The following is a 10,710-nucleotide window of genomic DNA, read 5'->3' on the forward strand; positions in this document are numbered from 1 at the left end:
AGGTTGAAACTGAGCTGATAGAAGCTTTGGCTGCTGGGAGCGGTACGGGTGCTGAAGGCGTGGCAGTCGGGGAACCAATGGTTGCGCAGGTTGCCAAATAAGTAGTCTTTTTGCTTAGACTTAGGAGTTTTCTTCTTTTCCTTTTTGTTCTGCTTTGCTTGAACTTTGTTAGCCTTCGAGCCGATTTATCAATTTGCTAGAAATTTAATAAACAGATGTCCTTATTTTTGCTTCATCTTTCTATTTTGCCATGTCTTTCATGAAACTTTACCGTAGGACGAGTGGTTAGGTGAGCTGCTTCAACAAAGTAGTTGATTCTACGTTGTCACTTAGGTTTTAGTTTCGGCTTCAGGGCTTCGGGAGCCTTGCCTGCTTGAGGCGTCTAGCAAAACTTTGTCGTAGGACGAGTAGTTGAGTTGGCTACTTCGATGGAGCAATTGACTCATGCGGTCAATTTAGGTTTCAGTTTTGGCTTTGGGGCTTCTAGAGCTTTACCTAAAAAGAGAAGAAATGCGAGATTTCCAACTTATAGAGCCAGCGATCTAACTTGCTGTCTCTATAGGAGGCAGGTAAATTCGCGTAGCTACCATAGCTGTGAATCTCGGCTTTAGGTAGCTTCGTGAGCTTTAGCCCTCCCATGGCGTATTGCGAAATTTTTTAACCTATAGGGCCAGCGGTCGGACACGTGCTTCACGTAGAAAACAGAAGAGTTCTTGTGGCCACTATGGATGTATTCCGGTTTTCGAGTGGCTTCTTTGAGCTTTGGCCCTCCCGGGACATGTTGCGAGATTTTTTAACTTATAGAGTCGTTGGCCGGACTCATGCTTCTCATAAGAAGCAGAAGAGGTCCGTGTAGCTACTATAGTCGTGACACTCAACTTTGTCCCAGCAAAACTTAAACCATAGACCGTCGGTCGGAAATGCTGCTTGTAAATAAGCAGGCGAGTTCGTGTGGTCATGGTAAGCATAAGTTTCGGCTTACGGGTTGCCTTGGGCTTTTAGCCGTCGGGTTGTCGACCAGGTGTCTTTCTTACAGAAGCAGACGACCCGTGTAACAACTTCAGGCGTTATCCCTAACTTCTGAAGGTGTTTTTTGGTGTGAGGTGTAAGCGAAATCGCTCTTCAGAGGCCATATCCTTCCGAGTTGCATTTTTGATCCCGCAAGTTGCTTAATTAGTATTGCAACACTTTAAAATCAAGCCACTTCATGAAGATTTACACATCGAGGACGAACCATCTTGTCACGTGAACTCTTTCATGGGTAGGGGTAATGCACTTAGTGTCTCTTCTAGTTAGAGACCCGGGATCCCGCAGAATTGAATCATTCAGTTGGCTAAGTTTATTCCAGTGGAAGGATTATTTTGGCCAATTCTGGGAGTAGTCCAGCTCAGTTAATCGCTGACATCAGGGGAAACCGAGCAGTCGTACCACCTATCTACATCTGGATATTCCGGATACGCCATGTTTGAACGTGCAGATGGGGTCCTCAACTTGTCACAGAGGTGGTTATGCCATGTCTGCAGGGGAGTGGGCGTCTCACGCCATGTTTGCAGGGCAGCGGGCATCTTGCACCATGTCTGCCGAGCAGCGGGTATCTTCTGATTATCACATGAGTTAGTCGGTTTGTTTATGTATTTGGCCCTAGCTTGCGAATAATTCCTTCAATCTTCATTGAGAATAGGGGATTTTATTAACTTTGCTTATAGGCAATAATGTCATAACAACTGATAATCCTCGGCATGCGAGGTCTTGTCCGTCGAGCTACTTAAGTCTTCGAACCTTTTTTTTTTTTTTTTTTTTTATGTCTTGAATAGAGTCTAAGGAATAGTGGGAAGTCACATGTAGTACTTCCTCAGGTTATAGGCATTCCACTGCTTGTCGATTCTTTGTCGCTCATAGTCATGAGGGTATAACTGCCATTTCCGCCTACTCAGCTGATTTTGTACAAACCTTCATCTTTTTGGAGCCTTCCCGTCGAGTGATGATGAAGGCTTTTTTTAAGATTAAGTCTCCTGGCTGGAACTGCCAAATTTTTTCCCTCTTGTTTTAGCTGGAGATAAGCTGCTGCTAATAGGCCGTAATGTGGGTGATAATCTTCTCGCGCTCTTCCTCTGCCAAGTCTAAGTTGGTGGTCATCTCCTTTTTGTTCTGCTTGAGGTTTGGCAGTACAGTGATGATGCTTGGCACTACGACGTTAGGATGAATGATTGCCTCAAAACCATACGCCAGGGAGAATGAAGTTTCGCCGGTTGCTCGTCTTTTGGTGGTGCGATATGCCCATAGAACACTGGGGAGCTCGTATGGCCAATTACCCTTCTTGTCTAAGAGGGTCTTCTTAAGGTAGTCAAGAATGGTTTTGTTAGACGCCTTGGTCTGCCCATTGCCCTATGAATATTGGGGCGTGGACATTTGCTGCTTAATGCCATATTTTTTGAAGAACTTCGCCAAGTCTTAGCCCACAAATTGTGGACCATTGTCACTGACGATAGAGTGTAGGATGCCGAAGCGGCAGATGATGTTCTTCCATATGAAACGTTCTATATCTGTCTGGGTAGTTGTAGTCATGGGTTTGGCTTCGACGCATTTTGTGAAGTAGTCGGTCGCTACGATCATCATGCATTTGCCCCCAGTAGCAGGCGGCATTGGTCCTACCAAGTCGATCGCCCACTGCATGAATGGTCGTGGGCTCGTTTGTAGGTGGAGTTCATTGGCAGGTAGTATGGGCACAGGCTTGAAACGCTGGTAGCTGTCGCACCTTTGTATATATTCCTTAAGGTCTTGATGCATGGTCGGCCAATAATAGCCAGTGTTGAAAGCTTTTTGTGCCAATGAGCGGCCTCCATAATGGTTTCTACATACGTCTTCGTGGATTGAGCTAAAAATCTTCAGGTCGTCAAGAGGCGATAGGCAGCGAAGATTTGGTCCTGAGAATGATCTTTGAACGAGCATGTCATTCCACATGTAATAGCATGCTACCTTCATCTGGAGCTTCTTGGACTCCAGTCTGTCTGCGGGGAGCATTCCATTGACTACGTAGTCGATGATAGGATCTTGTCAACTCAGGATTGTGCTGATTTGCGCCACCTCGACTGCTGGTTCCTCATCTATGCTTGGCTTTTCCAAGTACTTGATTGGGATAGAGTGCCTAAGCTGATGGTCTAGTGCAGAGCCTAAGCTTACTAGTGCGTCTGCGTGGGCATTTTTTGCTCATGGAACCTGAGTAAGTGTGTACGCTTGGAACGTCGCTAGCTACTCTCGTACCTTCTTGAGGTATTGAGCCATCCTTGGATGCTTTGCTGTAGAATCTCCTGAGGTTTGGTTGGTAATCAGCTGGGAATCGGAATAGGTCATGAGCTTCTTCACCGTTAGGTTTTTTGCCAATCGGAGACCTGCTAGTAGGGTTTCATACTCCACTTCATTGTTTGATGCTTTGAAGCTTAAAATGATCGCTTGCTCAAGTATTGAGTCGTCTGGGGTAGTAAAAACTAGGCATGCCCCCGATCCTTGATGGTTGGATGATCTATCGACTTGCAAATGCCAAAAATGTCCATTAGGTGGGGCTAGTACGGCTATGGCATGCTCGGCTGTCTCCGAGGTGCTTTCAGGCTGTGTTGCTGCATCCTTTATGCTTGGGGTGAATTCTGCTATGAAGTCCACCAATGCCTAGGCTTTTATCGCTGTGTGGGGTTGGTATGCTAGGCCGTATTGACCAAGTTCCAACACCCACTTCATTACTTGTTGAGAGGCGTTTGGACTGTGCAAAACTGATCGCAGTGGGTACTTGGTCATGACGATGACCGAATGCCCTTGAAAGTAGGGTCTGAGCTTCTGAGTTGTAACAACTAGCGCCAAAATTAACTTTTCAATCTTCGAGTATCTAGTCTCCATATCAAGGAGAGCTTTGGATGTGTTAAATATAGGCAGTTGGGCCCCCAGCTCTTCTCGTATAATGGCAGAGCTTACTGCTACTTCCGATACCGACAAATAAATGTATAGGTTCTTCGCTGCTTCCGATTTGGATAGTAGTAAAGGTGATGTCAGGTACTATTTCATGTCTTAAAATGCTTTCTCACACTCATCGTCCCACTTGTCCCTCTGTGCCTATTGATTGCCTTAAAGAAGGCCTTGCATCAGTCGGTGGATCGCGAAAAGAAACGATTAAATGCGGCTACTCGTCCGCTGAGACTTTGGATCTCCTTCAGAGTTGTGGGCGATTTTATGTCCAAAATCGCTTTGATCTGCCTTGGATGAGCCTCGATTCCTCGTTGGGTTATAAGGTACCTTAAGAATCGCCCTGAAGAAACGCCAAATGTGCACTTGGCTGGGTTGAGCTTCATGTTGTATTTTCGGAGAATGGCAAAATTTTTTGCCAAGTTGCAAATGTGGTCTAACCGCTGCTTGCCTTTAACCATGATGTTGTCGACGTAAACTTCCATGGTGACTCCGATCTGCTTCTTGAACATCGTGTTTACGAGTGCGGTCATTTCTTTGTCAGGCTTTTGCATGGCAGTTTGATTGTAACCTGAATACGCATCCAAGAAGCTGAACAGCTGGTTCCTGGATGTTGAGTCAACGAGCAACTCAATTCAGGGAATCAGGTAGTTGTCTTTAGGGCAAGCCTTGTTGAGGTCGATGTAATCCACGCATAATCTCCATTTTCCTTTTCTTTTCTCATCACTAGCGTGATGTTGGCCAGCCATGTTGAGTATGCCACTTCCTTAATGAATCCAGCCTCCAGTAACTTGTTAATCTCCGCCTCAATAATTGATATTCGCTCGGGTGTGAAATGTCGCCTTTTTTGGATCACAGGTTTGGCAGCGGGATCGACGACAAGCTATCACTGGATCTATACCGGGCATATCAAAGGGTGACTATGCGAAGACGTCGTGAGTTTCCTTAAGGAAAGCCGTGAGCTCTTTCTTCTCTGCTGGGCTCAGACGTGAGCCGATTTTAGCCGTATTTTCCAGCTGATGGGGGTTAAGAATGATGTTTTCAGTGTCTTCTTCAGGTTTCCATCCTGATTCATCTTCTAGGGCATTGTCGACCTTGACGTCATCTTCTTGACCTGCTTGCTGTAATTGCTATTTGGCGGAAGTAGAGTCGTCTTTCTGGACTTTAGCTGCTATTGCTGGGGCGAAAGATTTCTTCTTCGACTCCTTGAGAACTTGTACAGTGCATCGCCTAGACATGGCATGGTCGCATTTGATCTCTCCGACTGCTCCTCCCGGGATGTGGGAATCAGATTTTCTGATACTCAATCGATGTCACAACTCCAATCTTTACAAGCCAGGGTCAGCCTAATATCCCACTGTAAGGAGATGGGTTGCTAACAATCATGAAGGTTTACAACGAGATAATCGGTGGGCTGGTTATGTCGAGTGTGATAATGTCAATGACAGTTAAGGTGACTTCGTTAAATCCGGTTAAGACCTCTATTTTGCGTTTGATTGTGCTTTATAGGCCCTTCTTTTGGATGACTAACAGTTGTAAGAGGTTGACTGAGCCGTCGTTATCCACTATGATTCTGTCAACATTGGCGTGGGCCAGTTGTACAAAAATTACTAAGGCGTCATCGTGGGGAAAGTATACTCCCTCAACGTCCTATTCGATGAAGCCGACGATCAGTCCAGGTACAACATCTACAGCTTGAACCTGATTGACTGATCTCGCCTGCTGGATCTTCCTCTTCTTGGAGTTATTGGTGGCCCCCAGATGCTCAGATTCAGGAAAGATTCCATTGATTCGAATTGTCTTGGTTAGGGGTTCGGCATCGGCATCTGCTTCTCGCCTTGGCCAGGCAGCTGATCTGTCGACATACTGGTTGCATTTGCCCTCCTTTACGAGCTGCTCAAGGTACATTTTCCATGTGGTGTAATCATTGGTTATGTTCCTAGGACCTCTGTGGAATACGCAGTATTTGGTCTGGTCCATCTTAGAGGTGTCGCCCTTTAAAGGTGGTAGCAGCTTGAGCCATGGCTTGTCCTTAAGGTCACGAAGAATTTGGTTGATCGAGACTAAGAACTTGGTGTACGTCTTGGGCAATGTGCCTCCTTTTGCTAGGGATTGGTCCCTGTGCTTATCTTCTAGACTGCTTTTGATGTTGAGCGATTTATCACTCACCCTTTTCTGAGTAGGTTCTGCGGCTCTGCGTGGCTGCTCAAGCGGCTTCTGGAAGCTATTTTCTTCATCCCAGAGGGAGTTCTTTTCTGCTAAAGCATAAAAGTTTGCCAGGGACAGGTTCTTACCCATAATCAATTCTTCAAAAAGTGGGTGATGTACTGAGAGCCTCTTTCAAAAAGTTGAACATGCGATCTTATCATTACATCCGACGATCTTTGCCTTCTCCGCCTTGAATCTTTTGACGTAAGTGCGAAGTGACTCATTCGGGTCATTCATGTTGAAGAGGTGGTCAGACTTCTTTTTGATCGAGTGATAGGACGAATATTCCTTAATGAAAGCCAAGGAAAGTTCACTGAAGTTTCAGATTGAGTGTGGCAGCAGGGTGTGGAACCAGTCTTGCGTCTCGTCTTAGAGCGTCATGGCAAAGATCTTGCACATGAGAGCGTCATTGTTGGCGTAAAGGGTCATGGCACTTTGGTAGTGCATCAAGTGCCTGTCCGAATCTTCATCTTCCCTAAACGAAGTGAAATGTAGCTGGTTAAACTTTCGCGGTAGCTCCATCTGCTTGATCTCATCTGTAAAAGGTGACTTACTCAGGTTAGCCACGTCTCTTAGAAGGGAATCGTCGGTAGTGTTAATACGCTAGAATCCGCACAACTGCTCTGCTACGAGCCTTTGTATTTCCTCCTGGATTTGCACTTAGTGAGGTAGCAGAGCCTACGGTTACGGTGTACGTGGTTCATGTTGTGCTATTTGCCGTTGTGCTTGGCGAGGGCTGCCAGTCGAACTCAAGCTGGACTGCTCTCGTGCTCTCCTCTGGGCGTCATACGGCTGCCGACTCTATTGCCTCGTAGGATGATCTCCTTATGGGCCTAGCCTCATGTGGACATTTCGCCTAAAATGTCCTAAGTGCTCGTCGGAGTGTGGACCCAACCTCAAATACACACTAACTCGTGAGCCGAGTCGGGAATGAACGCTTCTCTATGCATTTAGGCAGGAGAAAACATTTCCTCGAGGGCCCAAACTAGAGTGCACACTACCCGAATGCACAGTTCGTGGTAAGCTGAGTGGCTCTTTGCCAAAAGCCGCTGGAATGAGTCACGTTCTTCTGCCTTTATCCTACTTCGGGACATCTCATCTGTGACGCGCTGCATCTCGATACACTCGAAGAGTTGGTTCACCAAGATGGTATTCTGCGCTAGGGCATTCATTAAATTGGCGACCTGCTAGGGTAGGTGGTGTTCGCCGTTTGGATTAAAAGAACATGAAAAATGGGCGTCTCCAAGTGTGGTGGAAGTATAATGGATTGCAGGTACAAAGCTTGAGCCCAAAGCGGGCATTCCTGCAAAAAAAGTGGGGTGTAAGTAACCCTGAATCGATCGTAGGACCTGTGGTCAAAATCTGGATCGCTGGAGGTGGCCTTGGAATGGATTGGGCCATGGGCCAGGTCATCAAAGTGGGTTGCAGGGCGTGTTAAGCCAGCGCCTACTCACCTTGGATCTGCATGGTCGTGGGCCCTCCTGGCCTTTGGGCTGCTATATCTTAGCCTGCTAGCTGTGGCTTGGGTTTGGGCCCGTTGAGCTGTCTAGCTGGCAACAGCTGTTGCGCTTTGGGCCTCCTGCCTATGGGCTTGGAAATGGACTTGGGCCTCCTGCCCAGGGATTTAGTCCATGTGCTACAAAGGCAGCATTGTTAAGGCTTGGGTCTTGGCCTGATGGCTTTGCCGCGGTTGCTAGGTCACAACAATGGTGGTGGTGCAGCTACGTGGCGGTAGGGTTCCTCCTGCCGTCGCGTTGAGCCTTAAGGATCTCGATCGTGGGGCTATGTCCTCATCTCTATTCTCCGATCCAAATCCTTGCACGTATAGGGTTCCATTCGTCCTAGTTTCCAAATTTTCTACCATTGTATCCTTTCTCCAGGGACTGATCAAGAAACTTTTCAAGGAAAAATTAATTGATACAATGTGTGAGAAATTCAACGTAACAGAAAATTCAAGAAACTAATGCGAGAGGCTTCTTCGAGTCTTTTGAATCAGTTATCAATGAAAGCACCAATTTGTTAATGCAAATTTCTGACGTCTTCAGTCTTGACGAAAATGCACCTGCAAAACAATCAACACCTTTGATCAGAGACCTAAGCCTCACGAGCCCACGAGGTGGGAGGGTGGGGGTTAGGTCAACAGATCTCCAATGCCTAAGTTAGTTTCTCTGAGAGAGTAAAGTGTTTAGGGCTTTTTTAGGGTTGTAAAAAGCTCTCCAAAATTGGTAGAATATGGGGCATTTATAGGGCTAAGGCCGGCCATATAGTGTTTAATGGAGAGATATTCTCTAAATATTTCCAAGATATTTAATAGGAAATAATATCTTGAGATAATGGGGTAATTATCCCTAATTGATTTAAATTAGGATTACTTACTTGATTGGACATCTTCAATTAGGAATGTGTTAAAGATAGGATTTGGGTAATTAATCTTCATCTTTAATTCCTTGCCAAGGGCATGTGACCTGTGGGCAGTTGTGTTCTACTGCTGAGCCTTCCAGGGATGTAAGCTGCGCGTGGGAGCATCTGAGAAACCTGTCCATTTATTAAAGGCAATTTTGTCTTTCTTGAATAAAAGTCTACGTGCAACCTCTAAAATATTTGAGATTATTTTAGGCTCCACAGCAACTTTACCATCAAATCAATGGCACCAAAAAATTCAAACCCATCTAAAAGAAGACACCCATTTCCATGTTTCTCCATTGGCGCATCCAACAGAAGAAATCCATTTCCCCGTAAAGTATTACCACTTTGTATTTTCGATTTCATCACCAATTTTCTCCTCCTATCGTTTATAATATATTCATTTTCGTTTTACTTTATGTTGAGTGGAAAATCACAATCTGTCTATAATCCGATATTTGAAGGATTTTCTCTAAAATCATTTTTTTTCTAAAGGGACTATTTGTGGAGAGAGGTAAAGGCTGGGGGGTGATGGTATGGGTGATATTTCACGAAAAAACCTATCTAGATAAGAGTCTATCCAAATTCTAAAAAATCCATTGAAAAGTTGTGGATTCTGTTAATCCAATCAAATATACCATTTCGACGATTTTCCATATTCTAAAAATGTTTTTTTTTTTTTTTTTTTTTTGGTGAAACGATATATTTTGCTAGATTAGCCACCAACGGAATACTAAAAATGTTAATAAGCTCATTATCAGTCCCATGCATTAAATATTTCTTTCTCCAGATAGATAGAGCACTAAACAATCATATCATTCATTGATCTCCAATCCATTCGATTGCATATTTATTTTTCACAATGTTCATAATAAGACAGAGAATGCTCTTTCGACAAAAGTTGTTTCAACTAGCAAGCAGGGTAAGCCAGTGGATATCCCTCATTTTTTTTCTCCTTTCTTCTTTTCCTTTTTTGTAAGATCCCACATCGTCCATGAGAGTGGATCCTGTAAGCCTTATATGTATATTTCCATCTCTACCTAGCACGAGGCCTTTTGGGAGCTCACTGGCTTCAGGTTCCATAGGAACTCTGAAGTTAAGCGAGTAGAGCACGAGAGCAATCCCATGATGGGTGACCCACTAGGAAGTTCTCGTGTAAGTTCCCAGAAACAAAACCGTCAGGGCGTGGTCATGGCCCAAAGCGGGCAATATCGTGCTACGGTGGAGTCGAGCTCGAGTTGTGGTGGAGGCCCGGGCTGGGATGTGACAATTTGGTATCAAAGCCAATCCTTAGCCGAGTGTGCCGACGAGGACGTCAAGCCCCTAAGGGGGGTGGATTGTAAGATCCCACATCGCCCAGAGGAGTAGATCTTGTAAGTCTTATATGTATATTTCCATCTCTACCTAGCACGAGGCCTTTTGGGAGCTCACTGGCTTCGGGTTCCGTAGGAACTCCGAAGTTAAGTGAGTAGTGCGTGAGAGCAATCCCATGATGGGTGACCCACTGGGAAGTTCTCGCATGAGTTCCCATAAACAAAACCATGAGGGCGTGGTCGGGGCCCAAAGCAGACAATATCGTGCTACGGTGGAGTCAAGCCCGGGTTGTGGTGAGGGCCCGGGCTGGGATGTGACATTTTTGGTCTAGACTAGTTATGTTGCAAGACTATCAATTCCTTGTAAATCCAAAAAATTGTGTTATAAATTAGAAGCTTATCTCTGGGTGCCTCAAAATCTTGTGTAGAAAGTACTTTTACGCATTCAGGTCAGGCATACCTTTAGTTTAGTGATATTTCTTTTTAATATAGGAAGAAGTTTTAGAAGTTTTAAAAGTTTGACTCTCTTTCTCCAGAGTCTTCACTAACAAAAAAAGGCTTTTTTTATTAGTACCCCATATAATGTTGAATGCACCCTACGTTAAAATTTAATATTAAGCTGCTTATGTAAGCTACTATGCAATCAACTTTATGAGGTTTAAAGAAAATAAGAAATTTCTAAATACATCCCAAATTACTTTTAACGTATTAATTATTTTCTTCAATTATCAAAACCTCTCTCACCCTCCTATCCATTATTGAATAAAATTCTAACTATTGAAACTATAAACACGTTGATTGATAAAAAAAATTAACAAATGGAACACAATATCAA

The 10,710-nt window shown here is 44.7% G+C and overlaps 1 protein-coding gene across 1 annotated transcript; it reads right to left on the reverse strand.

Moving 5' to 3' along the window:
• Positions 1–3,249: 3,249 nt before the first annotated feature.
• On the reverse strand, positions 3,250–4,484 carry LOC137721935 (uncharacterized). Its single transcript, XM_068460954.1, has 3 exons — positions 4,282–4,484; positions 3,736–3,877; positions 3,250–3,663 (listed from the first exon to the last, which is right to left on the reverse strand). The coding sequence occupies exons 1-3, from the start codon at positions 4,482–4,484 to the stop codon at positions 3,250–3,252; spliced, it is 759 nt and encodes a 252-aa protein (XP_068317055.1).
• Positions 4,485–10,710: the final 6,226 nt, after the last annotated feature.

Source organism: Pyrus communis, chromosome 17, assembly GCF_963583255.1.
Source record: "Pyrus communis chromosome 17, drPyrComm1.1, whole genome shotgun sequence".
Taxonomy (NCBI): domain Eukaryota; kingdom Viridiplantae; phylum Streptophyta; class Magnoliopsida; order Rosales; family Rosaceae; genus Pyrus; species Pyrus communis.

Excerpts from the sequence above, each read along its gene's own strand:
- LOC137721935 (XM_068460954.1), bottom strand. The coding sequence starts at position 4,484 with ATGACCGCACTCGTAAACACGATGTTCAAGAAGCAGATCGGAGTCACC. Across the intron at positions 3,878-4,281 it reads TCTTCAGGGCGATTCTTAAG|ATACTCGAAGATTGAAAAGT; the intron begins GTACCTTATAAC and ends TATGGAGACTAG. Across the intron at positions 3,664-3,735 it reads GTCCAAACGCCTCTCAACAA|GCATTGGTGGACTTCATAGC; the intron begins GTAATGAAGTGG and ends ATAAAAGCCTAG.